Consider the following 27,120-nt stretch of genomic DNA (forward strand, 5'->3'; position numbering starts at 1 on the left):
GGGGGTAGTATAATATAGGGGAGGTTATAGTGTGGTAGAGGGGAGGGGGTAGTATAATATAGGGGAGGGTATAGTGTGGTAGAGGGGAGGGGTAGTATAATGAAGAGGAAGGGAGACAGTCTGGGTGAGGGTGTAGTATAATATAGGGGAGGTTATAGTGTGGTAGAGGGGAGGTATAGTATAATGAAGGGGAAGGGTGACAGTCTGGGTGGGGGTGTAGTATAATCGGGGAGGACCTTGGCTGTAATCATGAGACTGATAATGAGGCTGTAAAGGAGACCAGGCCGAGGTTGTGGTGACCTTATTCCGTGACTTCAGCCCATACTTCCAGCATGGCCCTGCTCAGAGGTAACTTGTATTATGCTCTGTACTCTGTGGTGCCCGCACGGTTTCTTGCAAGGAATCCGGGTTACAGAACGGGCCAGATACATAAATGTATCATATTTCTGATATTGCTAAATGGTGCAATGTCTTCACCACAGCTTATGTATTCTGGTGTATTATTGTTATTCACTGACTTACTGTGTACTGTAGGTGCTATATGTAGGCTGTCAGTAAAACTGTCACTTCCCAGTGCACCTGTCATCATGAACGAACAACGTTCTGATTATATATATTTAGTAGAGAGAGAGAGGAAGGAAACAGATTCTGCAACAATCTTGTAGTGCAAAAAGTTGTCCCTGTCATTGTTCTTCAGAGCATAGTAAATATAAATAAAGTACTCCAGTTAAAACTATGGGGATGTTTGTTGCTCCATTAATAGTTTTAAATGGAGTTCTTTTTAAAAACTGTTCTAACCGGTTTTTAGCACACTGTCAAATAGACAAACATTTCTCTGGTTTTTACAGACATCACTGTCATTTTCTGTAAGAATTGAATGACTTGCGCAGTGGGGTGTCTTGACGGTTGCCCTGGCTCGTGGGAGGCGCAGTGGGGTGTCTTGACATTAGCCCTGGCTCGTGGGAGGCGCAGTGGGGTGTCTTGGCGGTTGCCCTGGCTCGTGGGAGGCGCAGTGGGGTGTCTTGGCGGTTGCCCTGGCTCGTGGGAGGCGCAGTGGGGTGTCTTGGCGGTTGCCCTGGCTCGTGGGAGGCGCAGTGGGGTGTCTTGGCGGTTGCCCTGGCTCGTGGGAGGCGCAGTGGGGTGTCTTGGCGGTTGCCCTGGCTTGTGGGAGGCGCAGTGGGGTGTCTTGGCGGTTGCCCTGGCTTGTGGGAGGCGCAGTGGGGTGTCTTGATGGTTGCCCTGGATCGTGGGAGGCGCAGTGGGGTGTCTTGATGGTTGCCCTGGATCGTGGGAGGCGCAGTGGGGTGTCTTGATGGTTGCCCTGGATCGTGGGAGGGGCAGTGGGGTGTATTGATGTTTGCCCTGGCTCGTGGGAGGCGCAGTGGGGTGTATTGATGTTTGCCCTGGCTCGTGGGAGGCGCAGTGGGGTGTATTGACGGTTGCCCTGGCTTGTGGGAGGCGCAGTGGGGTGTCTTGGCGGTTGCCCTGGCTCGTGGGAGGCGCAGTGGGGTGTCTTGACGGTTGCCCTGGCTCGTGGGAGGCGCAGTGGGGTGTCTTGACGGTTGCCCTGGCTCGTGGGAGGCGCAGTGGGGTGTCTTGGCGGTTGCCCTGGCTCGTGGGAGGCGCAGTGGGGTGTCTTGGCGGTTGCCCTGGCTCGTGGGAGGCGCAGTGGGGTGTCTTGGCGGTTGCCCTGGCTTGTGGGAGGCGCAGTGGGGTGTCTTGGCGGTTGCCCTGGCTTGTGGGAGGCGCAGTGGGGTGTCTTGGCGGTTGCCCTGGCTTGTGGGAGGCGCAGTGGGGTGTCTTGGCGGTTGCCCTGGCTTGTGGGAGGCGCAGTGGGGTGTCTTGATGGTTGCCCTGGATCGTGGGAGGCGCAGTGGGGTGTCTTGATGGTTGCCCTGGATCGTGGGAGGGGCAGTGGGGTGTATTGATGTTTGCCCTGGCTCGTGGGAGGCGCAGTGGGGTGTATTGATGGTTGCCCTGGATCGTGGGAGGCGCAGTGGGGTGTCTTGATGGTTGCCCTGGATCGTGGGAGGCGCAGTGGGGTGTCTGGCCTTCTAGTGACAGCAGGGAGATGAACCACTGTCTGTGGCTATTTACACTTACACCATTTACAGACTTAAAACAATGATGGGGAAATTTCATTAGTCTCTACGAACCAATTTTGCTCCAATATTATTGCTTTAGAACAGGGGCGTCCAACCTTTTAGCTTCCCTGGGCCACATTGGAAGATGACGAGTTGGTTTGGGCCGCACATAAAATACACGAACACTAACGATAGCTGATCATCCAAAAAACCATAGAAAACATAGTTAACATATTAAACTTACTTGGAAATGAAGTTAGTAAGAGTTAGGAAACCTGTTGCAGAATCATGATTAAAGCAGTAGTCCCATTACCAGCTACAATTTAACTTGCCTGCATCTACCCCTTAGTGGGGTTCGGGGAATTAAATGGCAAAAACTTTTTTTTCCTCTCTTTCTGCACCCATGAATCATTTTTTTTATTGACCAGTTTGAAATGGTCACGGATATAGGTAGCATCAGGAGGACTAATAGAAATCTACAGAGATTTAAAGATAGGTTGGCGGGAAAAATGGCTCATGGAGCAGCCTCCGATGAGGGTAACAGTGGGTGATATTTTCACCCTACTCAGCACTGCACATTTAAAATGGGTTTAAAATATTAAAAATACAATCAGCTCTTAATATTTATATTAGATACATACAGAGAACAGAGCTAGTTCATAATTACATGGTGCAGAAAGTCCAAATTCAGAGTAACAACAATAAGATACTGGATAATCTTTCACTGCTGCTGATAGTTCGCGCGGGTGACTCCTCTGTGCTGCGCTACGAAATGGATGTCGGGCGTGATGACGTCACCCCCGACATTCACTGCAAGCGCCGCACGGAGGAGGAGACCAGGGAGGGAGCCGGAGCGCCAGCTGACGTGACCGCAAGGTATTTTTTTATTTTATTTTTTTCATTAACAGTGCTGCCCCCTTGCCACAACCAAAACTCCTGCTGGGCCACATTTACAGGCGGGCTGGGCCGCATGCGGCCCGCGGGTTGCACAACCCTGCTTTAGAAGATGCTGAAAATAGCCTATGTGAACGAGCATGTCACATTGTGGGTCATTCATGAATGCAGCTTGAGCATTTGTCAAAACAGTGATCCATTGACCATAATGGCAAATAATTGTTAAATACTGACTGCAACAAGCTGGCAACAATGCCATATCATGTTGGCACTTGCAGAAAGACAAGCTATCACACTGCATTCACCTCCCATGTGAGTAGCACAAATGGCCACACATCACAGACTCATTTTGCTATTGTGATTTGCAAAAAAATCCATTCCATGTCTCCAGTTACAAGTCTGCAACTCTATCAAGGGGGGATTAATAATTTACTATCCCTACAAGTAGGTAATTGTCAGAAATTAATATTTAATTATATATCTGTGACAGTCCATCTCATATAGTATATTCTCAGTGTTTATGCAGAAGTAGCCACACATCCCCCTTGTTACAGTGACAATCCATTATTATAATGTTTGAGACTTGGAAGTCCATAAAGCTTGTTTAGAACCTAAATCCATTGATCATTAGGACACTTGACTAATGACTCTGGCTTAATCATTTCAATAGTCTTCATTTTTACCACTGAGCGTAAGCTGCAGTTTAATAGAACAGGTGTATGACACAGCGGGCGTTAAAGAGAACGAAAGCTGCTATTTTGCATTAATGTGTGTGTATATAAAGGCAATATATTGCTGAGCTGGATAATATACACAAAGTGTATATACCAAGTATGTCCAAAAGCTCTCTCTTCATTCCTCTGCAGGAGGTTGACATGATAGGAGGGAAAAGTTCTCTAACTCGGCAGGCAAAGAGTGCCTGGCATCTTGGCAGACATGGCGTTTTGACCTGCATTAAATCCCATTGGGATACTGTTATAAATGTTTTTTATATTCATATACTTTGATATTACAGTCAGTCTGTTACATACACATTGCTGTCTTTCTTCCCCCCCCCCCCTTATCCCCTTCCTACTACCCCTGCACCCTTCGCTCACTTACTTGCTAGTCCATGCTCCCCCCTTCTAACCTTCCTTTCCCTATTTCCTTAGTCTTTCAGCATCTCCTTGCTCCTGTCCAATACCCATCCTCACCCCTGACCTCATCTCCATCCCAGATCCAGCCCACACACCGGTACCCCGCTAATGTCATCCATATCTCCCCACTTCCCTTTCTCCTGTCCTATGGCATTCCAGATCCATCCACGACAAACTCTTTATCTCCAACTCTCCTAACTTTCTTGCCACCACAGAAATCTGGTTTTCTTCCACTGATACTGCTTCCCCCCCCCCCCCCCCTGCTGCTCTCTCATCCACTGCTTCCCACGCTGCCTCTTTCACCCACTCTGTCAGACCTGATGACCGACCCGGCAGTGGGGTGGGCATCCTCCTATCCCCCAATTGTACATTTCTTGTCATCTCCCTTTCATTCGCCTCCATTGAACTCCATTTAATCCGTCTCTTCTACCCATCCATCGCTGTGTCTCTGTCAGGTCCCACTTCCCAATTTCTTTAGAATTTTGCTGCCTGGCTTCTCCACCACCTCTCTCCAGACCTCCCCTCCATCAATCCTAGGTGACTATAACATCCTATCGACAACTCCACAGACCCACTATTCTGAAACAAACAAAACCGTTATGACCCCATCTCACTCTCTAACACTGCCCCATTTTTCTTCTTCCTTGCGCCTCCAAAATACTTGAGCGGCTTGTCTACACCCATATCAGCAGCTAACTCTCTCCTTGATCCTCTCCAGTGTGGCCTCCGCCCCATCTACTCCACAGAAACTGCTTTGACCAAAGTCACTAGTGCTTTTCTGGACCTCTCTGTGGCCTTTGACAGCGTGATTCACCCTCTCCTACTTCAAACCATTGGCCTATCTGACACTGTCCTTTTGTGGTTCACCTCCTACCTTACCAACCACTCCTTCTCTGTTTCTACCCCTGGTTCCTCCTCCCCATCCATCCTTCCAATAGGAGTCCCACAGGGTTCTGTCCTTGGCTCTCTGCTTTTTCTTCTCTGTTCTCCTCCCTGGGTGAACTCATCAGTTCCTTTAGCCTTCAGCACTACCTCTATGCAGGCGACGCTCAGCTCTACCTCTCATCTCCTCGTCTCTCCCCTTCCCTTCTCTTAGGTGTCCACTTGCCTCTCTGTCATCTCCTCCTGGATGTCCTTACTGAAACTTAACATGGCCAAAACTTAACTCATTGTCTTCCCTCCATCAAAGAGTCACCCCCCCCCCCCCTCCTGACCTCACTATCACTGCTAACAGCACCACAATCTCCTTAGTTCCCCCACTCCATTGCCTGGCTGTAATTTTTGACTCCTTCCTCAACTTCACTCCTCACATTCAATCTTTCTCCACCCCCTGTCGCTTCCAGCTTTGCAACATCACACATATCTGACCCTTCCTCTCCCAGAATTCCATCACACCTCTAACCTACTCACTGATCATTTCTATCTTTAACTAATGCAACCTTACTTCCCCCCCCCCCCCCAATCCCATCTCACTCCTCTTCGATCTATACTTAATGCTGCAGCTGGACGTCTCTTCCTCTAGTAGCTCCACGTCTGCCTCCCCTCTCTACCAAACCTTACACTGGCGCCCATTCCTCTACAGTATCCTCTTCTTCAAACTCCTCACCCTCACATACAAGGCCCTCTCCAACTCCCCTCCCGTACATACTCTCTCCCATTTTCTCCGGTCAGCCAATGACCGTCACCTTTCCTCCCCTCTGGTAACCACATCTCTCTCTCTTATCCAAGGTTTCTCCTGTGCTGCTCACCACTAGATTGACCTCCCTGGTTCTATCAGACTATCCTCTAGCCTGTATAACTTCAAACGGGCAATGACAACCCACCTGTTTAGAAAAACCTAACAGTCCTCCACTTAACCATTTCACCATGTAGTATACCTCACTCTCTTTCATCCTCCATCTCTCCCACTCTTGCTTCTTGCCCTCAGAACCCCTTACATTGGCTCACCCCCAAGTATCAACCATTTGTCTTCCCCTTCCCCTTTCCCTATAGATTGTAAGCTCTAGTGAGCAGGACCTTTTTTCCCTCCTGTTCTCATTACCTATAACTTTTGCTCACCAACTACACTGTGCACCTCCTCCTTGGGCTCTCTGCCCATTGACTGCACTCCTCCATTGTCTTTGCACCTCTTTTGCTGGCTCTAAACCTGTTAGTTGCACCCACACTAATGGGCACAGGTCTCAGCCTGCGCTAAGTATACCCCTTGTACCCCAGTAGCTGTGTTGTGAGTTGTAGTGTTAGTTGTTTACTATATTGTACTGTCATGTTGGTTTCCCTCATGTGTCACCCTATAAGTAAAGGATAATAATAATTTTAATCAGTGTTCAGTATTTTGCCTTTCTTCTGGTAGAAATAAGGTGCCTTCAACAGATATTATTTATTTATTTATTTTTAACTGTAACATTGAAAATTTGCAACAAAAAAAATAATGTTTGAGCAATGTTAGTAAATGATGGCCTTCATTAATGAGACAACTCAAAGTGTAAAGGTCCAAATTGAGGCCTAGGGCTCTGTGACCTTTATCACAAATCTGGGCCTGATTGCTTATTGTTTAAATGCAGACTTACGCTTTCGAGAAATATTATTAAACAGCGTTTTATGACTGTGTTCTGGTGGCTGTACATGCCGTCAACTGTGTTTGGACAGACATTGCACGAATGAAACTACAGGATTATATATTGTTCCCTAAGGGAAAACTCTATCAAAGATCCCTAAAAAAACAATTACTAAAAAATCATGTTGCCATTGGTATCAAGGAAATGCTAATCTTAAAACCAATATGGACCTTTTGTCATAGCAACCAATCAAATACTAGCTATCATTTTCTAGTTAAATGATAGCTACAATCTGATTGGTTGCTGTGGACAACATCTTCACATATCCCTTTTAGAACTTTTAGTAAATCTTCCCCATTGTCTACATTGTTTACTGGGTAGTACCCCAGAATGACTGGACTGCATATAAAGAAGGTGGATCGCTGTTTGTGTGGGGTATTTACCAGTGATATAGACAGGTTTTGTGACCTTTGGAGCGGCAGTAGTTGGGAATTCTTGTCAGTTGACCCTTGTACATACATGGCTGATACTGGTCACACAGGTATATGTAATGTATTTGTACACATTGCCTTCCAGCCATAGGTACCTGCTGCAAACCTTGTGAGGCTGAATAGGCCTACGCTCACTGCCCTCACAGGTCGATTTTAATCCTCTAACTTAGTAGTAAAATCTCATACAGAACTTTATAATGCTTTACCGTCGTCCCCCCCCCGTCCCCCCCGAGTTTTTAGGGGAGTGAAGGGGAGTTTTAACACGGTCATGTAACACAAAAAAAGGATTTGCATACATTGCCATACATTAGATTGCATTACACATTGATAATATCTACATTACAGTACTTTCTTTAACATATTTTTTTATCGAACTATTTTTCTTACTATATAATCATTTATACCATGTCAAAACATATTAGTGCAAACATATTTGTACCAAAAACATACATAAATATATTGAATTAGTGATTTTTTTTTTTTTTTTTATTTCGTAATTTTTTCACAAGAAAATCATCTTTTACATGTTGGGCATTAGTGATAAACATAGTTTATCTTTTTTTTTCTCTCATTATTACATGATTTCAAATAGTTTTCAGAGGTTTTTTATTTTTATCACACCCCAAAGAGGTGCGAGATAAAGCAGCATATTGGCCTGTTTTAACCGCTGCATTAAAAAACAATTGAATAGCTTTTAACGCGGCTGCCTCTCGCACACCCTATACTTTCAATAGAGCTTCTACTAGAGTGCAAGAGGACCATTTCATGAAAAAAACCTAGCGTTAAAAATTCAATTGAATAGCAGGTAAAGTTAACCCGCTCGAAAATGATAAAAAACAGCTTAAGTGACTTAACGTGGTCTTAAAAAAACAAAAACTTGCGGTCAATTGAATACCCCCATAGAAATCATTCCTGGGACATTTCAGCAGTTTTTCCTGTATAGATTTCATAGGAGCGTCACATTACTTGTGCTGTCTGGGGATCCTGTCCTTTCCTCTATCGAACTCTGAGCATGTGGCTTCCTGCTTATGTCTATTCCCCAGCACACAGACCCTGTCACATTCAGCCCTGTCCACGCTCAGTCACATGACTGGACAGGTCACTGCATCTCACAAGGTCCGCGCACTCATCTACTGAAATAGCATGTGCTGCTGTGAGCACCGCGATGATCTTATTGGCTACAGGGTGTATCCCCATCTAGTTCAAAACCACGGCATGGTTTAGGAGCGGTGTAAATTCGGATACTTTAGTTCTGTGGTTGTGCAGCTGCAATGTATGTTCTCTCATATAAAGTTCTGCTTTTATAGGTATTTTTGTTGTTGCTGCCAAAAGAACCCCATTCGGCACCTATGGTGGTGTGCTGAAAGACCACACTGCAACAGACCTGGGTGCGATCGCAGCAAAAGCCGCTCTGGCCTCTGGAAGCGTGGCTCCGGATCTCGTGGACAGTGTGGTGTTTGGCAACGTCGCCCAGGTATGATAGGCTGATTCCTAATACTGGACATTTGTCAGCTGTGAAACATTTCCTCCTTGGGGTATAAAGAAATCCATCCATTTCTTTAGCCATAAGGACCTTTCCCTATGCTGCTGGTCATTCTTCTCTCCAATTGTTCCTGTAGTGTGTTACATTCTTCCTTCTTCCTAGTTGGGATTCATAACTGATCAGAGTAGGCTGCTCTTGTGTTGTGTTCTCTTTATATCTCCCTTTTGAAAATATAATAACATAAGTTTGGTCTTATTTCCATTGCTGCATTGCAAGGACATTGTCTTGTGGTCGTTTTTAATTCTGTCCTTCAAATATATTTGATGTCCTCCCTCCTATCTTTTTTTGTCTCCCTGACAAAATTGCAAACACACTTCTTTATAAATATTCTCATCTTTTCCCGTTGTGATTATTGTAACCAGTGTTCCTTTACTAGAACAAGCACTGATCCCATTCATCTTGGCTGCCTATGTCCGATAATTCTAATGTACTGTTTTACTTATGCACCTGTAACTCCCCAATCCCTACGTATTATCTGTGTATACACCTCCGTAATCATTCTTTCTGACGGGCTGAGCACCATTGTCTGTCAGTCTTCTATTTCTGTCTTACAAAACAAAAGTTTATCAAAGTCTCTTTTTCTTAATTTAACTAGCTCAGTAATGAACTCTACAAAGGGCAGTAATTTTCATTATAAGTATATATTTCTATGTTGTTACCATTGTATATGTATATCCTTCCTCCCTATAGAGGGCTCTGCAGTGATTTTATCAGTAGCCTCATTCTTCCTGTGCGGATTTACATATCGCTGCAGAATTCCTATTGGTGGCAGGAAAGATGTCCAATCTCAAGGTGCCTTGTGCATTTCCATTCCACTATCCTCCTACTAGTATCTCTGTAGGAGTCCATCAGATGATTCCTGCAGCATCGTTGCTTATGGTTCTCCAGCAGGGATTCTGATTAAAGCCCTGCATCACTAGCGCAGTAGGAGTGTTGGGGGTTTATAGAGATGCTGTTTCAATAGTGACTTTAGATTTGTGTTTATTTTTCCTTTTTAATTAGGAAGTTTAGTCTTCCCGATATTTTTTTTTTAAAAAATAAATAAATAAATAAATCTTTCTGATAAAATATTTCTTCCACGGTATTTGAAGAATTCTTCGAGACTGAGCTGAATTGCTGGGCTTCAGATGGGGTATTTAGAAAGTTTCAAATGTTGGTGATCTGTGAATGGAGATATCTAGATATTCAGACCTGAGTTACCATGAATAATGTGTTTTATTTTGCAGACGGCCACAGATGCGATCTACCTGGCCAGACATGTCGGTCTCCGTGCGGGAATACCTATACCAGTTCCAGCTCTAGTTGTCAACAGACTCTGCGGTTCCGGCTTCCAGTCCATTGTCAATGGGTGTCAGGTACAGCAAAACACATGGGTTCATTATTTAAATAGAACCTTGGCCATGAAATATGCTACTTCTATTTAATTTTAGCGGAATGTTAACCTAAAAACATTTTCTATGCTAAATTAAGCTTGGCACAGAGCCAAATCTGTTAGACATAATTCATCATCATCACCATTTATTTATATAGCGCCACTGATTCTGCAGCGCTGTACAGAGAACTCATTCACATCAGTACCTGCCCCATTGTAGCTTACAGTCTAATTTCCCTAACGTACACACACAGACGAGAGAGAGAGAGAGACTAGGGTCAATTTTGTTAGCAGCCAATTAACCCACCAGTATGTTTTTGGAGTGTGGAAGGAAACCGGAGCACCTGGAGGAAACCCACGCAAACATGGGGTGAACATACAAACTCCTCACAGATAAGGCCATGGTTGGGAATTGAACTCATGACCCCAGCGCTGTAAGGCAGAAGTGCTAACCACTGAGTCACCGTGCTGCCCAATTCTATGCTATACCTATGTGTATAGGCTGTGAATAAGTTTGGCAATTCCTGCTCCCACTATGTCTACTCATTTATGAATGCTGTACTTGTGTTTATATAGGCTTGTGAACTAATCACTAAGTTCCAAATGTTAAGTCCTCGGGTATGAAGTTCTCCAGTGTTAAACTGACATTGACCCATGTTTGCAAAGCAATTCAGCCAAGCTGTCAATCACTCTGTGTCTGCTCTGTTAGAGAAGCTAATCCTTCCTATCCTATAAATCTGCTGTACAGGAGTGAAATAACATGTTAGACTTATATGCACTCCATTTATTTCATGTATATTATCAAAAGCTGTGCATAATATCTATATTAATGTCAGTTAGTGGTCTTACTTTCTCTTTTTAAAATAGACGAAGATAGAGATGTTTATCTTACGTGTAGCTGTTATCACATTACACTTTATTGAGAAATCTGAATACCGACCTTATGGTCTATATTTGTCAGTGAATGGTCATGGGATGGCACTATATGGGTCTATTGAAAGATCCCGGCTGTTTGTACAGTGTAACTCAGATTATTCTGCTTCCACGCAGGTAAATGTTAATCTAATTTTTTTTTGCCCCAGGAAATTGCGCTAAGGGAGTCTGAGATTGTTCTGTGCGGAGGGTCCGAGAGCATGAGTCAAGCTCCATATGCCGTTCGGAACATCCGCTTTGGTACCAAGTTGGGAGCCGACATCAAGGTGCGATAATTATCCGATTTCTATTCGAAAACCTGTAGAAACCACTTTAAGGCTACTGTCGTATCAGTGTCGTCTTTTTCCAGCCACTTCTATACATTGTTAAAAGTTTTTTTCTTTGGGTGCTTCTGTAAATTATATACTTCTTTGCGGATGTCTTCAGCTACTATACATCTCGGACATCTTGGACAAACAAAGAATCTAGAACTTGCAAGCGGTAAATCCCAGCATTCTATCTTGCAGCGACTTTAGAATGCTCCTGCCATGAATAGAATGCTGAGAGTTCTCTGCAAAGTAACCACAGAATCTGTCCTCCGGGATTGGCTGACCACTGCAGATAGCAGCTGAGATGCCTTACTGCAGGGAATATATATAATATAGTTTACATAATTTTCCACAGTTTATGTACCTGTTTATCTTCACTAAATAACTTATTAGATATACACAGTGAGCACTGTGCTTTATAATGTCTCTCCAAATATAATACACTTCTATGCAGGAGCTTTGTTGAGCCTATTGCTCTAAATTTAGCCAGCGTTCATCGTTCTTACTGAAGTTTGTCTATTTGTGACGTTTGTTGCCTTTTAAAAATGTGAACGCACCCGCAGTTCGCTATAGCTCAGTGTTTCAATCTCCGCACCCTCCCAGATGGAAGACACTCTGTGGGCTGGTCTCACGGACTCTCACATTAAGATCCCCATGGCCATCACAGCCGAGAATCTAGCCGAAAAATACGGCATCACCAGGCAAGATTGCGACAACTATTCCTTCCAGACTCAGCAGAGGTGGAAAGCTGGTGAGTTACTTATTTGGGGCGTATAAAAATGAAATTAGTGGATTTTGAAGAATGGCTGAACTCTAAAGTAAATATTTCTTATTCTAAGCCCCGACGTACGTTTTCTCAATGGAAGCCCTGCTGGGGAAACACTGCTGCCCCATAGTAAGAGGAAGCTCATCTTTAGCTAATCAGACAGATGTGTAAAAATTGGTTGAAAAGCTTACCCTTCGCAACGACAAGATACATTTTAGACAGGTTTGGTGTCTCTGCAGGAGAGGAGCCGGCATTTCGGTCATCCGAGCCAATGTCTGTCTTTCCTTTACTTTGGGGCAATAGTGCTTCTCCAGCAGGCTCTTAAGGAGCAACCATTTGTAACACTATTCCTAAAATGTTTTTTTGTATTTACTTTTGAAATTATTTGTGTACATTATTTTTATTTCACCTTGGGGTCTGGTATTATGCCACCGATCTGCCCTGAATGTTTGAACCCACTTCAGATTACTTGTTGTGAGGTCCACATAAAAAAAAAAAAAAGGAAATATTAAACAATGTAAATAATTTTTTTTCTTTTGTTTGTTATAATAAACTAAAACACACATGTATCTCGTCCCAGCTCAGGATGCCGGACACTTCGCTGCTGAGATGGCCCCAATTGAATTAAAATCAAGGAAAGGGCCTGTTAAAATGGAGCAAGATGAGCACCCTAGACCACAGACCACCTTGGAGCAGATGGCAAAACTCCCCTCTGTGTTCAAGAAGGACGGTGTGGTGACCGCTGGAAACGCATCGGTGAGACGGAAGCTATAACGCGTTTCTTAACAAAAGGATTTATGAGATTTTGTCCTTAGTTGCTCCTTGTTGATGTCTTTTCTCAGACTTCTCCTCACCTTAACCTCGTGGAAACGGTAACAACCTAAGCGCTTTATCTCCTGCCAAAGTCGCCCAGGAGTTTTCTCATCATAGATGGGATGTATTTTGCTTAATTAACTCAGGAAACGCCTGTCTGCCATACCGTCTTTACATAAGTGTTTCCTTTGTTATGGAAATGGCCTCTACCTGTCTGAACAACTACATTTCTAATACAGCTCCATGATCCTGATTCTCCATCCTCTCGCACTCCGTTGGCTGTGTACCGTATTCTGCGCTTAATGACGAACTGTAATTTAGTATTGATTGCAATCAGTCTGAAATCTGTTAGATCACTTACCTGGAGAGGCTTTAGGAGGAGAGGGATCTTACTGCGTTAATATACTCCCCCAATTTTTTATCTTTTATTTGTGTATCTGCTTTACAAAACCTCTGCAGTGTCCTCCCCAGAAAATTTTGCCAGCCGGGCGGCATTAAGAAGCAGCCGGGTGGGGGCAGCTGTAATACTTTGTAATAATAATGAACAATGTTGGAGGTTATTGCCCACACCTGCCAGGACTAGTCAGACTGGTGGTCCGTGGTCTAACACACACTGCTGGCTGTAGTGCTCACATAGTGCCTGTTCTAATGGGAGAAACGATGGTTTATAGTATTATAATATGACTCTGTTGGGCTCCCAAAAGCCGGGTGGCAAGTAAAAGCAGCCGGGGGGAGCACCCGGGTAATAGGTGCTGGGGAGAACACTGCTCGACGGGTAAATAAATCCGTAGACACAGGTCAGGCTTGTGTTGTCTGGTGGTCTCACACTATTGTATTTTGGTGCATACATCTTGTAACAAAGATTCTCCGCTGTAGGGGATCTGCGATGGAGCGGGCGTCGTTATTGTAGCCAGTGAAGAAGCCACCACAAAGCACAATCTTACCCCGCTCGCTCGGATCGTGGCCTATCACGCAACTGGATGTGAACCCAGTATCATGGGCATCGGTAAGGAGACAATCACTATTATGATGATGATGATGATAATTACAATAAGACCTAAATATTACAAATTGTGGGCCTGATTCAGAGTGAGATGTCCGTACATTTGCGTGTTTGGCGCTGCGCATGCTCAGAATGTAAACTTATCTTACCACAGACCTGCAACTTTTTGGCACTAGCATCACCTTGCGTCTGAAAAGGCGTGACCGGGGAGGTAAGGGGTGTTCAAATGTAGGCAATGTACCTTAAGGACGTGTCCCAGTAATCGTGTACAGAATCAGCCTGGGGCGTAGTGGTTCAATTTGCTAGTGGTCAGGGTCAGGTGTAAATAGCAGATGGTGGTGACGAAGAGCCAAACTAGCGAACCACTTGTAATTAAAGGTTTGCAATTGATTCGCAGATGTTTAATGAGACTGAAGTAGCCACTTGCCCATAGATCGGCGGTTCCCAAACTGTGCGCCGCGGCTCCCAGGGGTGCCGCGGCGCTGTGACTGGGGTGCCGCGGGCCAGACCTAGAAAAAAGAAAGAATGCAGAGGGGGCAGTGTGCCTGGATGCAGAGTGGGCAGTGTGCCTGGATGCAGAGTGGGCAGTGTGCCTGGATGCAGAGTGGGCAGTGTGCCTGGATGCAGAGTGGGCAGTGTGCCTGGATGCAGAGGGGGCAGTGTGCCTGGATGCAGAGGGGGCAGTGTGCCTGGATGCAGAGGGGGCAGTGTGCCTGGATGCAGAGGGGGCAGTGTGCCTGGATGCAGAGGGGACAGAGTGTCTGGATGCAGAGGGGGCAGTGTGCCTGGATGCAGAGGGGGCAGTGTGTCTGGATGCAGAGGGGACAGAGTGTCTGGATGCAGAGGGGCATTTTTGCATACAACTAAATAAGTATTTCTGTCGTGACCTAAATACTTATTACAATTTTTTGACCCAACTACTTCTAAAACAGGACTGCTCAGTAATTTTTTTGGAGGGGTGCCTTGAAAAAATTTGGAGACTCTAATGGTGCCGCGAACTGAAAAAGTTTGGGAACCACTGCCATAGATTATAATTTGCTGAATGTGTTATAGCAAAAAAGATTATACATTTGTTTTCTACGCATTTCGGAAAGATGTTCCTGCTGTACTATCTAGGTTGTTCAAGTTGAAATGATGCTTCATCGCAGTTTCATTCGTAACATATAAAATAAAAGGCTTTTGTACATGTTCACAAGTTGGACATAAGCATCCGAGGTGTGTGACTGTTAAGTGGATGCATCTGTTCCTCATTAAGTCCTGGACGCCTCTTCAGCGCTGAATACTGCGTACATACACTTCCATGCCGCTCTTTCCACTACGTAGTTTTGCAAGTACACAATTCTATATGAAAAAGCACCTGGGCTGATATTCATTAGAATGCAGCCTATCGCATCAATTGGACCTTGTGACATCAGAGGGATGAGGCACAAAGAGGGGCATTTATTAAAGCTCCTGGAAAAAGTGCAAAACTCGCTGCATTTATTTTTATAGAATGTTTTTTTGTTTTCCTGGCAGACACTACTTTCTGAGACCCTTTTGGTGACCTTTAGAGAACAGGCGCACAATGAATGTTACAGTGCTATCCAGCTCACGATTCATCAGGGTTAGGAGACTACTGTGGGACTGGCTTTACACCCACTTCCACCATCAGACCCTGTTTTTTAAAAACTGCATAATAAACCCTAAGCGCATCCATCAGAAATCGAACCCTTTTCTGGTCTGTATAGCTCTCCTGCCAGCTATGGTGGGCTGGCTGTGCTTAGTCCTCTGTCTATAACTGCCCCCTGCTGCTGGATCCTACGTCCCCTCCTTTTGTAAAGAGTCACTTTAAACGCGCTATGTACTAGTTTAGTCCAACCTGCTGCTGTTGAGGTTTGAGAGCTGGCGGAGAGGGCTGGCTGTAGACAGGCCTTTCAGAGTTTAGCAGGAGAGGTAATTACTATATGTACTCTACTAAGGAGTGTGTATGGGAAACTGCTAAAGGAAAGGGGTTATATTTGCCAACTTTTTGCACATTTGCTCTCCAGGAATAAAAAAAACAAAAAACTAAAAATCGGCACATCATGTCTGTACTAGTGGGGGAGATACTTTTGCTTAAGGTTTGTAATTTTTTTATTTTTTTTAAACGTTACTTTAAGTTTTTATTTTTTATAAGCGGTACAATAAACAAAATATACAGTGAGACTTTGACACACGGGTAACATACGATTAAACACGCAATTATAGTACATAAGTTGACTGAGTGACATACTGATTGTGAATAGCGTGTGTTTTGGGGCAAATTATGTAGAGTACCACATTATAGGAGGGGAGAGACCGGGTATAGGGTGGAAGTCATGGGGGGGATGTGGGGAGGGGATAATACTTTTTATAATAGCTGCTTCTCTTACTGTATGAGTCCACTCCTTGCCTGACTGGGAAGTATTTGATGGCTGTCTTACTTTTTCTAGGTCCTGTTCCCGCCATTAGTGAAGCACTTAAAAAAGCCGGACTGACCCTCAAGGACATGGATCTCGTGGAGGTAATGTGACGTCATCGCTACTGGTCTTACACAGAGCCCTCTGATATGTTAGTCCCTCCCCCTGACTGTCCGCTGACTAGAATCCGTCATCTGTTCGCTTTGTGAGAACCGTGTAAATGTAACAAAGTCCTTTCCAAAAACAGATGTACCCCCAAAAATTGGCTTGGTTATAATGGTGTGAGGAGAGTATGCTTACGTTTTCTGCACCAAGTTTATTCCATACCAGCCAGGTGGATGTATGGAATGAAACTGAAATGATTGTGTTATTACATCCTCTCTGTAATGTCTAGCGCTAGGAGTGGGTGACGCGATCCTTCTTTATATTGTGAGCAAGTAAATTTACAGAATAATGTAAATGCTTAGCTTTGTCTGTTGTTGTAACATAACAGCTGTCTAGTCGGTCTAATCCGTGACTAGGCATGTGGGACGGACTTTCACAAACATATGCCTGCACTTGGCAACATGTAGTGAGCAACTACTGATTTTCCAAAGCTATTGTGACAGTCAAGGAAAGAGCAGATTAAATGGTTTACACTCCTCTACAACATATATATATATATATAAAATAGAGGCTTAGTACTAAGACCAATTTCTGCACACAATGTGTGAACTAATATACTAGAATGTAAGCGAAACTTGCAACTGAAAAAGTTGTACACAAGTCTATGCGTATACAACATGCGTACAAAATAAAAAAAATTTTTTTTTTTTATCTTTGCTATAACACGTTCGGCAAATTCTAATCTATGGGCAATTGATAAATAAAGTCTCAATAAGAGTCTGTGAATCATTCACAAACCTCTAATTACAAACATTTCGCTAATTTTGTGGTATATCGTCATCCACTTCTTACAGCTGACCACCTGCAAGTAAATGTAGTAGACTACGTACCAGTCTGAACCCGTCCGCAACTGCTCCAGCACGCCGTTAACGTACGTTGCCATTCATTACCCCCCACCCCCCTCCTCTCTGTTGGTCCTTTAATGCCAACTGCTGCAGGGGGAGGTGATTAATGACCTCAGCATCCAGCTGCTGAATGACCCTGCTGCATTCTATAACTGTTACAGCTGCTGCAGCCATTAACCCTATGTGTACCTGCGTAACTGCTGTTGTTCCTGTTCTCAAATAAACCAACAACTTGGTTATGTTTAATGCTGTGTGGACTAACATCCCTATCAAACATTGCTGACACCTTACAGACTCCAAAATGTTCTGCCAATAAATAGGACCTCTCCTAGGGACAGTGGTCATTTCTTCCAGCCTGACTTAATACATCCAGGCAAACTGGATACTAGTTTGCCGGCCAGTTACTCTAGAATCCAACTTAATGGGATCTATAAGTGATGACAAGTGCAAAATGTTTTCCTGTTCACATTGCAGTGAAAATGTGTCTGGTCATTTGTGGTACAGAAAAGAATCTGCCCATTAAGGAGTTAAAGTGTATCCATCGCCTACACACACTTGATACAGCCATTTAATGGGCCTATCAAATATTAGTGACAATGCAGCCTATGGATTCTCCAGGAACTCCAGTCACTCTGTACCTCGTACCTCAGTGAGGTCACAGGTTCCTTTTGAGGTGTTAAACTGCATTTTTGTGAATATTGGCTAAGCCAGGGTTTCCCAAACCCAGTCCTCAGGGCTCCCCAACAGTGCAGGTTTTCCATATCTCCTTGCTGGAGCACAGGTGTATTCATTACTGACTGACACATTGTAACAGATCCACAGGTGGCCCTAATTATGTCACATGTGATCCAGAAAACCTGCACTGTTGGGGAGCCCTGAGGACTGGGTTTGGGAAACCCTGGGCTGCTAAGCCAAAAAAAAACGCTGCCACTTCCAATCGGTATTGGCTACACTGTAAAGTATCGCATTAGTATGTAATGACAACACTGTATTAAACCCTATACAAGAAAAACCACTTCTGTTAGTGCTCTGTATACCAAAAAGCAGCCGAATTGCTTTGGTAATAGGGTGTGTAACCTACAAAAATACATATAAAACATAATTAGAACTCAAAGGTCACTAGAACATGATACAAAATAACAAAAAGTAGATCACATAAACATACAGACAAACAGATCTCCTTGACAAAGAAACGCGTTGGGGTGAAAAGATTGATGTACAGCAGAGCGGAGTGTGATCCGATCCTTCTGATTGACAGCCATGCAGTAAGATCGTTATCTCGGGCTTATTTTACATCTGTTTGATTTACTACACGCGCTGTTGATCTTGATCTCTGGTAGGAGCATTCACGTATATATCTCTGTTTGCCGAACATTATGTGTTGTACATGATCGTTATGCTTTTAATGGAAGATTTTATTACATTTGAATTAAGGCAATATTACGCTAGATGTGTCTTCTCTTTGGTTTTATGACCATTTGATTATCCGTGGAAGGAAGGATCAAAGTTATTTCTGAATGCCTACATTGCCTATACCATCTGGTAGGAGTTAAACCTTTATTACCATCACGGAGGTGTCGTGAGGTGCTCATCACTTTGCAACAGGGATTTGTCTAGTGAACACGTTAACCTGGTTACTATTCATGTGACTTAACACCATTCCCTCAACCATAGATTTGTGATATATGAACATTTTTTATTTCTCTGGATAGGTGAACGAGGCCTTTGCTGCCCAGTACTTGTCCGTGGAGAAAGCTCTAGGCCTGGACCGTGAGAAGACAAACGTCAATGGAGGAGCAATTGCCCTGGGGCATCCCCTGGCTGCATCGGGGTCACGAATCATCGCTCATCTCACCCATGAACTGAGGTGCGTTTCGCTGGCTTATCCATTCCGTGTTATTACTGGAATAATGTTGTTGGATTTTTGATCTCCATGATCCACACTGTATTACAATCTGTTGCTGCCTATTGTGGTGTTTAGTTCATAAAATCATGACATCAGCTGAGTAAAGCGGTTATATATTTAATGGATTTGTAGCTATAAAACCGTTGCATAAATAACATTACAAGAAGTCTGCATAGAGCTGTATTGTATTTTGCTGGATTGTTCGTTCATGAAAATGTTAGTCGATCAAAGAGGAGTGACTAAGGTTGGTCCCCATCCCCGGCTTCTGTATTCTACCCAGTGTCGCATCTAATCAGTCAGTTTACCTGTAAGTATCCGTTTTCCTGTTTATGAGCTCATCACCCGAAGAGATTGTCTGAAGATCTTGCAGTAGAAAGTGTGCATCCAGGTGTCATTTCCCTGTACTTCCTCTGCCATGGGAGTCGTCAATAAGACCTGGAAATGACTCTTGTATCTGGGTTCAAGACTCTTCCTGACGTGCTTTCTCACGACCACCCAGTCCCCTGGTTGCAGTTTATGGGTACCTGTATCAAAACTAGGGTCTGGAATGGAAGAGAACACTTGACCATGTATTTCAGTTAGCTGTTTCCGTAATAAGGCAACATAGTTCAACAAATCACCATGGACATGCCGTAGTTGCTATGCCAAACAGGATATCATATGGTGCTAAAACCTGTGTTTTTCCTAGGAGTGTTTCTTACTGAGTGCAGGACCATGGGTAGGCATGAAATCCATGGTAACCCTGTTTCAGCCATTATTTTCAATTTCAGAGTACCATTAAGGCGCACCAGACATCCCGAAATTTGGCGGGTGTGAAGGGCAGATATGAGTTCCATGTCTTTTAATAGTTCTTGGAATCCTTGCCCCGTAAAGTGTGTCCCTTTGTCACTTTTAATGACCTTTGGTACTCCATATCTGCAGATTATCATAATTACTCATAATTTTCTTGCCTACTGTTTTAGTATTTGCCTTTCTAAACGGCCATTCCTCCAGCCGGTGATTAAAGAGGTCGACACAGGCGAGCACATACTCATTACCCGAGAATTTGGGAATTTTTATAAAGTCTATCTGTATCCTCTGAAAGGGATACTGTGTCTGGGCTGTGCTTTTCTGTGGAGTTGGGACAGACTTACCCAGATTCTGTACACAGAGTAGGCATCCTGTCACTAACGCCTGTGCTTCTTGGGCGAACCCTGGTGTTATCCATAGCCTGTTATTGAGTACAACCATAGCATCTTTCCCCAGATGCACTTTCCCATGTACCATATTGGCCATAATGGGATAAAGTGCTTTTGGCAGACACAAACGCTGACCTTTTACACCATGCTCCTTGCACGTCTAGTGCTCCATGTTTTGCCCAAGCCTTTTCCTCATTCTCTGTTGCTTGTTTCTGCATAATTTGAAGTGTGGTACAGTCAAACTTGGGGTCAGGAGCCACCATGTAAATAGACTCCCCATGGGGTACTGGGGCTATGGAGGCTTCTTGTGCGGCCTGGTCTACCGGTCTATTTCCCTGGGCATCGGGAGTAGGGTCTCTGGTGTGTGCCTTCACCTTCATCACTGACAGTTTGGAAGGCAGCTGGAATGCGGTGAACAGTGCCCTAATGTGTTCTGCATGCTTGACTGGTTTGCTGAACCCATAAAGTCCCTACTTTTCCATATAGGGCCATAATCATGTGCAATGCCAAACGCATACCTTGAATCAGTGTAAATGTTTACTTTTTGTCCTTCTGCATATATGCATGCAAGTGTCCGAGCCTTTAGTTCAGTTTCTTGTGCTGACATGTGACTCGGTAGAGTCTGTTGAATTATTATTTCTGTCATAAAGGGTTCTACACAATCATGTTAAGTCTAAACTGGGGTTCCCCCAGATCCTTAGGGGAACCTTGATGTGTCCTCCCATCTTTTGAAACATGCAAAAATAATGCAGTAGGATTCAACATTGTGCACTGTTAAAGTGTAACATTACTGGGAGTTAGTAGTGCTACTTCATATTTAGAAAGTCTGGCTGGTGACAAATGTTTTGTTTGTACTTGGTTTAAAATTTCTGTTACTGCATGTGGCACCATTAAGGTAACTGGGTGTCCTAGCACAATATCTGTACTCTTTTACTAGAGCAGCTGCAGCTACTGCTTTTACGCAGGTGGGTGCTGCTCGTATGATTGGGTCTTAGTTGTGCAGAGTAGTATGCAAGTGGCCTCAGATTGTGACCATGTATCTGTGTCGGTACCCCTTGTGCGTGCGCACTGACTTCATGACAAAATAATGTGAAAGGCTTGTCATAATCCGGCACAGCCAGTGATGGCACTGAGTTTACTTCAGCTTAAAATTGTTACATGTTAAACATATGGTTCTGCTCAGAGGAGAGTGTAAAATGGCTTGCTATTATCCAGAAGGGCTAATGCAGGAGCATGGATAATGGCTCATAAAGTCTTTTTTTTTTAATTTATGCACAAACATTGAATTCCCAACAATGCAGTACCATACCCAATATAAAAAGTATTTACTATATATGACTATTGCAGTACAATAAATAAGGGCAGTGAATATGTTTACAACACTGATTGACTTAAAACTATTATGAGGATAAAAAATAAAAACCTTTTTGTTATCGACCATAATTTGACAATACATTGCATTGCTTTCTTTCAAAGCCATCTAATTTAAAATTTGGTTTAAAAAAACAAACCAAAACACCATTTCACATTTATCTATGTTGGTCCATTTCTCCTTCTCTCTTCAAAAACATACCTTCTGACCTTCTATGACATACAGAAAAACCACCTAGTTCATGCATTTGCTATTTGAATAGCCCATAAAGTCTAATGCACAGTAGTCATTACGCAACAGAGCCTATGTTATTTAAATAGTTACTACTTATGTTTGTTGTGGCTGGCGAACAAAACATATTGCAAACTTCTATGCATTGAGAGTTGGATAAACTCAATCTGGATTGCCTAAAGGATTTTTCTATGTAGCTGGAGACTTTGTGAAGTGAAAAAACTTTGTATAGAGATTAACATTTATTCATTAGGGATTACAGTAACTGTCATTAATTCACATTTCCCAATCAGTGTGTATTGCTGCATGTAACATGCTTGTCAGTATCTGTACACCATTATCAGGTAACCAGTGTACATTGTTGTGCAGTGAACAGCTGCTAATAAGACACTTGCTTATGTGTTTCTCTGTGTAGCTTAACTGTGACATTGTGTTCCATGTCATGAAAATAATTTCCTCAAAGGGGCAGTCCCTAATCTCACAAACAGGGAATGTCAAAGTGACGTGACCTGGGCGAGTGTTCAAAGCCACTCCTTTCTCATCATCACCTAGTGTAGCCCCCTTGAATGACTCTGATGTGTCTTCCTGGTTTGCAATCGTTCAATAACAAAGAGCCCTCTCAAAAGGTTTCAGGCATTCAGCCATTTTGAAAGCAACATTGCTCCTCATAAATAAGAGTGCTCTCGTTAGACACCTCGCATTGTGTCTGCAAATCACTCAGTATATTCTCAACAGAATCTCTCATCGCCAAATATTCACACATTTTTAGATTCTGTGATTTTCGTGTTGAAAGTACAAATATATTCACTTAAACAAGTCTCGCTCACAGATGGCATTTTATCTCGTAACATTTCTTTATGTGCATAACAAACCCTTCTGATTTCTGAGAACATTCATCAGCGTGTTTTTCACACAGATTAAAACTGCTTGTAATATCTGCATGCAAAAGCTCTCTCCTACCTTTCTCTTTTAACTTAAAGTGAAAGCTATTTTTCTCAAATTCAGACAAAATTATTTTGTTCAAATACAGAAATGGCTTGTTGGACCCCAGCCAGCTGAAGGGCAGTGTTTTCTCCTGACACTATTTGTACATTATTTACAGTTTTGCCCGTCCACTGATTTGTGCAGTGACGGACCAAAGATTTCAAAACTGGTTTTGCATTTCTTCAAAAGCTTACACTTAAGCAATGCAGGCATTACATTTACAAATATACAACTTTTTCGAACTTGAAACATGTCTCTTGTAAAACGGCCAAGACAGACAAACGCTGATCTCCCTCACACACAGTAAGACGGAGACAAAAATTTACTTGCAGATAAAGAAAGGTAGGTTGGATATCTTCCAACCTACTGACGTGGAACCACAAGTCCTCGCATTAAACTAAATACAAGTCCGCTTCAACATGTTATTACCACTCACTACTCCGGACACATTTTAGTCAGTCTTGAATTATTGAAGCATACTCGAAGAACCTTTTTATCAATTTTACCTACATTGTCAGATAAAAAAAAACAGAGTCCTTCTAGAAGATTTTTCACACTGTAAGGACAGGGGAGAGAGATTTGCAGCTTCCCCACTGCTCATAGCCCCCCTTCTTATCTCCATACACTGAAATATTTTGCACAGAATAAGGGGGGGGGGGGGAACATATATTACCTCTCTTTTAGCTGTGCAGCATCAAACATACATTTATAGTACCCAACCTACCTGATTCATTCTATGGCTATCCCTGCTTTCTTGAAAACTTATTTGCAGATCTTCTTCTCCCCCCATTTCCTAAAATCATTGCTCATCGTGTCTATGGGGGAGCTGCTGTCATTTATCTGTTTACTATCTATATTTCCCATATTGACAGTATTCTGTTAAGTCCCCATAGGGACTCTGGTCTAGTTTCTGTGGGTTGTCCTAGTAGTGGATGTCCGGTTCTGTGGACTCCTTACAGTGGATGTCCGGTTCTGTGGACTCCTTACAGTGGATGTCCGGTTCTCTTATTTTATGGTATCTGGGACGAAGATCTGCAAAATTCTTCTAAACTTTTGGCAGATTACAGAATCTCCCTTCTTTGATACATTTCTGGGGATGGTGTCTAAAGTGTTCACACATGCACAATTCACTCATCTTTCAAAAATCTAATTACCAATACAATTACAGTAAACAAATTGGGTTAGTAATTACTGTATAAATCTGAGATTTACAGATCTGCGTGCCTGATAGTTTAGATGGACATGAGAAAGCTCTAAACAGAGGAGCCTGACGAGTAGGAAACTACTCACCCGGGTTATAGTCAGTCCTGTGTCTAGGGCGACCTCCAATGTTGTCTGTCTTTGGCTCAGGTCATCAGTCTCGGTGGGAACCTCCAATGTTGTCGGATCTAATCAGTCAGTTCACCTGTAAGTATCAGTTTACCAGTGTGAGCTCATCAGCTGGAGAGAATACGAGATACTGCAAGTTCTGAGTGTTCAATATCTCTGCCTATTGTTTACAAGTTCACTCTGATTATACAAAATCCCGTATTTCAGCAAACTACACCCCTAACTGTCTTAACCAATTATTGTGCATGATTCCTTTTTCACAAACCTTGCTACATTCTCGCAGGAATTCTCCCAAGGGGGTGGTGGTTTATCTCCTGTCTGCCATATCCAAGGTCATAGGCTCAGCTTCTTGCAAACAACAAGATTCTAATGAATAACTTTTACAAACTAGCTGTCTTTAAACTGTGCAAAGACATAAATGCTGTAAGGTAACAAGAAGGCATCAGCTTAGCAAAATCACATTTTTCACCAGTAACCCAGCAAACCCCACGTGGGAAGCCAACGACTCGCCTGACACACAGCAGCTGACGTTTATCCAGCACTGGAGGAAAGCTTCCCCCTAAAATCAGTGGAGATATACTAGATATACAAGATCTATTCAATAATAGGCTTATTTATAATATTTGCATCTTCCCTTGTGTTTGCATGGAAACGGCTACTTTTTAATATAATTTATAAAGCGCCACAATGATTCTGCAGCACCGTACAAAGGGGGACAGGATGTATAACAAATTGACAAAGTAATACAAAAGAGATAAAAACTTTAATAAATACAAACCACACATTTACGCAATTGCATTAAAACCCACAAAACTAAATAATCAGGTAAGGAAACCACTAGGCGAGGGGGCCCTGCTCAAGCCTACACTCTAGAGGGGATGGGCAGACACAGAGAGGGTGTAACTGTGTGTGGGGGGGGGAACAGATGTGGGGGCTAGTAAGCCTGAATGAAACATGAGTTTTAAGGGTAGTTTGAAGGCTTGGAGACTTATGTAATTTTACATATTCTAGAATATTAATTGTATAACCGCTCTGCTCAGATAATGTTATGTATTTATGAATGTATGTAAGAGTATTATATTTTTATATGTGGTTGACGTGTAAACCATATAACATTCCATTTAATTGTATTGAAACTTTATAGGCCTAATTCATTAAGGAAAGCAAGGGAAAAAAAGAGTAAGTTTTCTCCTGGACAAACCATGTTACAATGCAAGGGGTGCAAATGAGTTTATTTTGCACATAAGTTAAATACTGGCTGTTTTTTCATTTAGCACACAAATATTTGATAGCTTTAATTTTACCCTGAAATTTAAAGTTGATCTTGGACATGTCCTACCCCAACCATAAATCTGTGATCACATTTTATATTTAACTCCCCTCCAATACAACATGGTTTTGCCAAGGTGCATAGTTACACTTTTTTTTTTTTTTTTTTGCTGAATGACTCGGGCCCTATATATTAAACATTAAAGACATCTAATGCGCAGTAGGTTCTAAAAATTATTACTGTAATATTTATTTGAAACCACTATAATGTATATGTGCAAAATAATTTTTTTTCATTTTTTTGTTCTATAAAACTCTCTTGGCTGCAGGCGCCGTGGTGGCAAATACGCAGTGGGATCTGCCTGTATTGGTGGAGGACAAGGTATCGCCATCATCCTGGAGAACGTCGTCTAAAGTCTTTTATCTACAACACCAAAATCAATTTCCTTTGTGAATTTCTAGCCAACACATGAGCAATTGTTGTAAGGTAACGCATCGCGGGTGACTGTGCATCGCCAGGTGGTTTAAACTGTGACATGCCGGATAAAATATACAGCTGCAGAAAGTGTACAGAAGATCTGTTACTTCCTGTGACACGAAACATGATGCCGAAAATCCTGTCCTCTATTGGAATTATGCCGGTTATAATCTTTTTTTTATTTTCTTCAACAATATAACTCTACAAATAGACAACCAGACTGTAATCTGTATTACTGTCCTCACCCTAATCTTCTCACCTGTGTACTTACACAAATTGTAACAGTACAAGGTACACACATTTGCTGCAAATACAATGAAACTCCCATATTATATCCCTGAATTTAAAACCTTCATTCAAAATGTAAAATGGGACTTTATATGCTTGTGGCATTTATGTGTTTTCATTCCTAATGTTTGCAGCTACCTAGCAATCCTTTCACAACAATTGTGCCTGCTCTAATCTTTTAATGGCATTGTCAAATAAGAGCAGTTGACATTTTACTATAATTTCAAACGTTTTATTTGTGCTTTCCGTTAATCTTGCCATTCATCCTCCAAGCCTAGTTGTTCAAATGTAATCTAAGTATTTTTCCTGGCCTTGTTTCACCTGTAGTGTATTACTTAGCCCTCTCTCATTCTGCGCGTCACAAACATGTCCTAGCCAAAATTGTTCATCTGCCATGTAAAACATTTTGTCCATAAATTGACTGTCCCCCAGTGAGGTCTTTATAACTTTTGGCCGTCTACTGACAATCGTTCATTATACCTGATCACTGTGAACCAGTAAATCCCTCAACTGTTGTCTTCATTTTTGGCATAGTTGCTTATATTTCACTTTCCAAGAACTAAAAATGGAAAAGTCCATCTACACAGCTTTTGGTCTTGACCGTACTGTCAAAGATTCAGATGTAAACAAATTTGTTTGTGTTATAAGGAATGTAAGGATCAACAATGACTGTGAAAGAAAGGGCTTAATCACAGCAAGTGCCTTTACTTTGAAGTACAAAATAAAATGTGGCTTAAAAACGTCATTTATCGTTATCGAC

At 42.8% G+C, this 27,120-nt stretch overlaps 1 protein-coding gene across 1 annotated transcript; it reads left to right on the forward strand.

Annotated features, from left to right (window-relative positions):
• Positions 1–218: 218 nt before the first annotated feature.
• On the forward strand, positions 219–27,105 carry LOC142101341 (3-ketoacyl-CoA thiolase, mitochondrial-like). The gene is made up of 10 exons (XM_075185756.1): positions 219–348; positions 8,468–8,634; positions 9,930–10,058; positions 11,158–11,274; positions 11,920–12,067; positions 12,663–12,838; positions 13,772–13,901; positions 16,349–16,419; positions 19,038–19,192; positions 25,924–27,105. Exons 1-10 carry the CDS (start codon positions 333–335, stop codon positions 26,006–26,008), a joined length of 1,194 nt encoding a protein of 397 aa, XP_075041857.1. The 5' UTR covers positions 219–332; the 3' UTR covers positions 26,009–27,105.
• The last annotated feature ends 15 nt before the right edge of the window (positions 27,106–27,120 follow it).

The sequence above is a fragment of the Mixophyes fleayi genome, chromosome 1 (assembly GCF_038048845.1).
Source record: "Mixophyes fleayi isolate aMixFle1 chromosome 1, aMixFle1.hap1, whole genome shotgun sequence".
NCBI lineage: Eukaryota > Metazoa > Chordata > Amphibia > Anura > Limnodynastidae > Mixophyes > Mixophyes fleayi.

What these genes read in the sequence shown, in the direction of transcription:
- LOC142101341 (XM_075185756.1), top strand. An exon ending in TGTTTGGCAACGTCGCCCAG is followed by an intron (nt 8,635 to 9,929) that starts GTATGATAGGCT and finishes TTTATTTTGCAG; the next exon opens with ACGGCCACAGATGCGATCTA. An exon ending in AGTTGGGAGCCGACATCAAG is followed by an intron (nt 11,275 to 11,919) that starts GTGCGATAATTA and finishes GCACCCTCCCAG; the next exon opens with ATGGAAGACACTCTGTGGGC.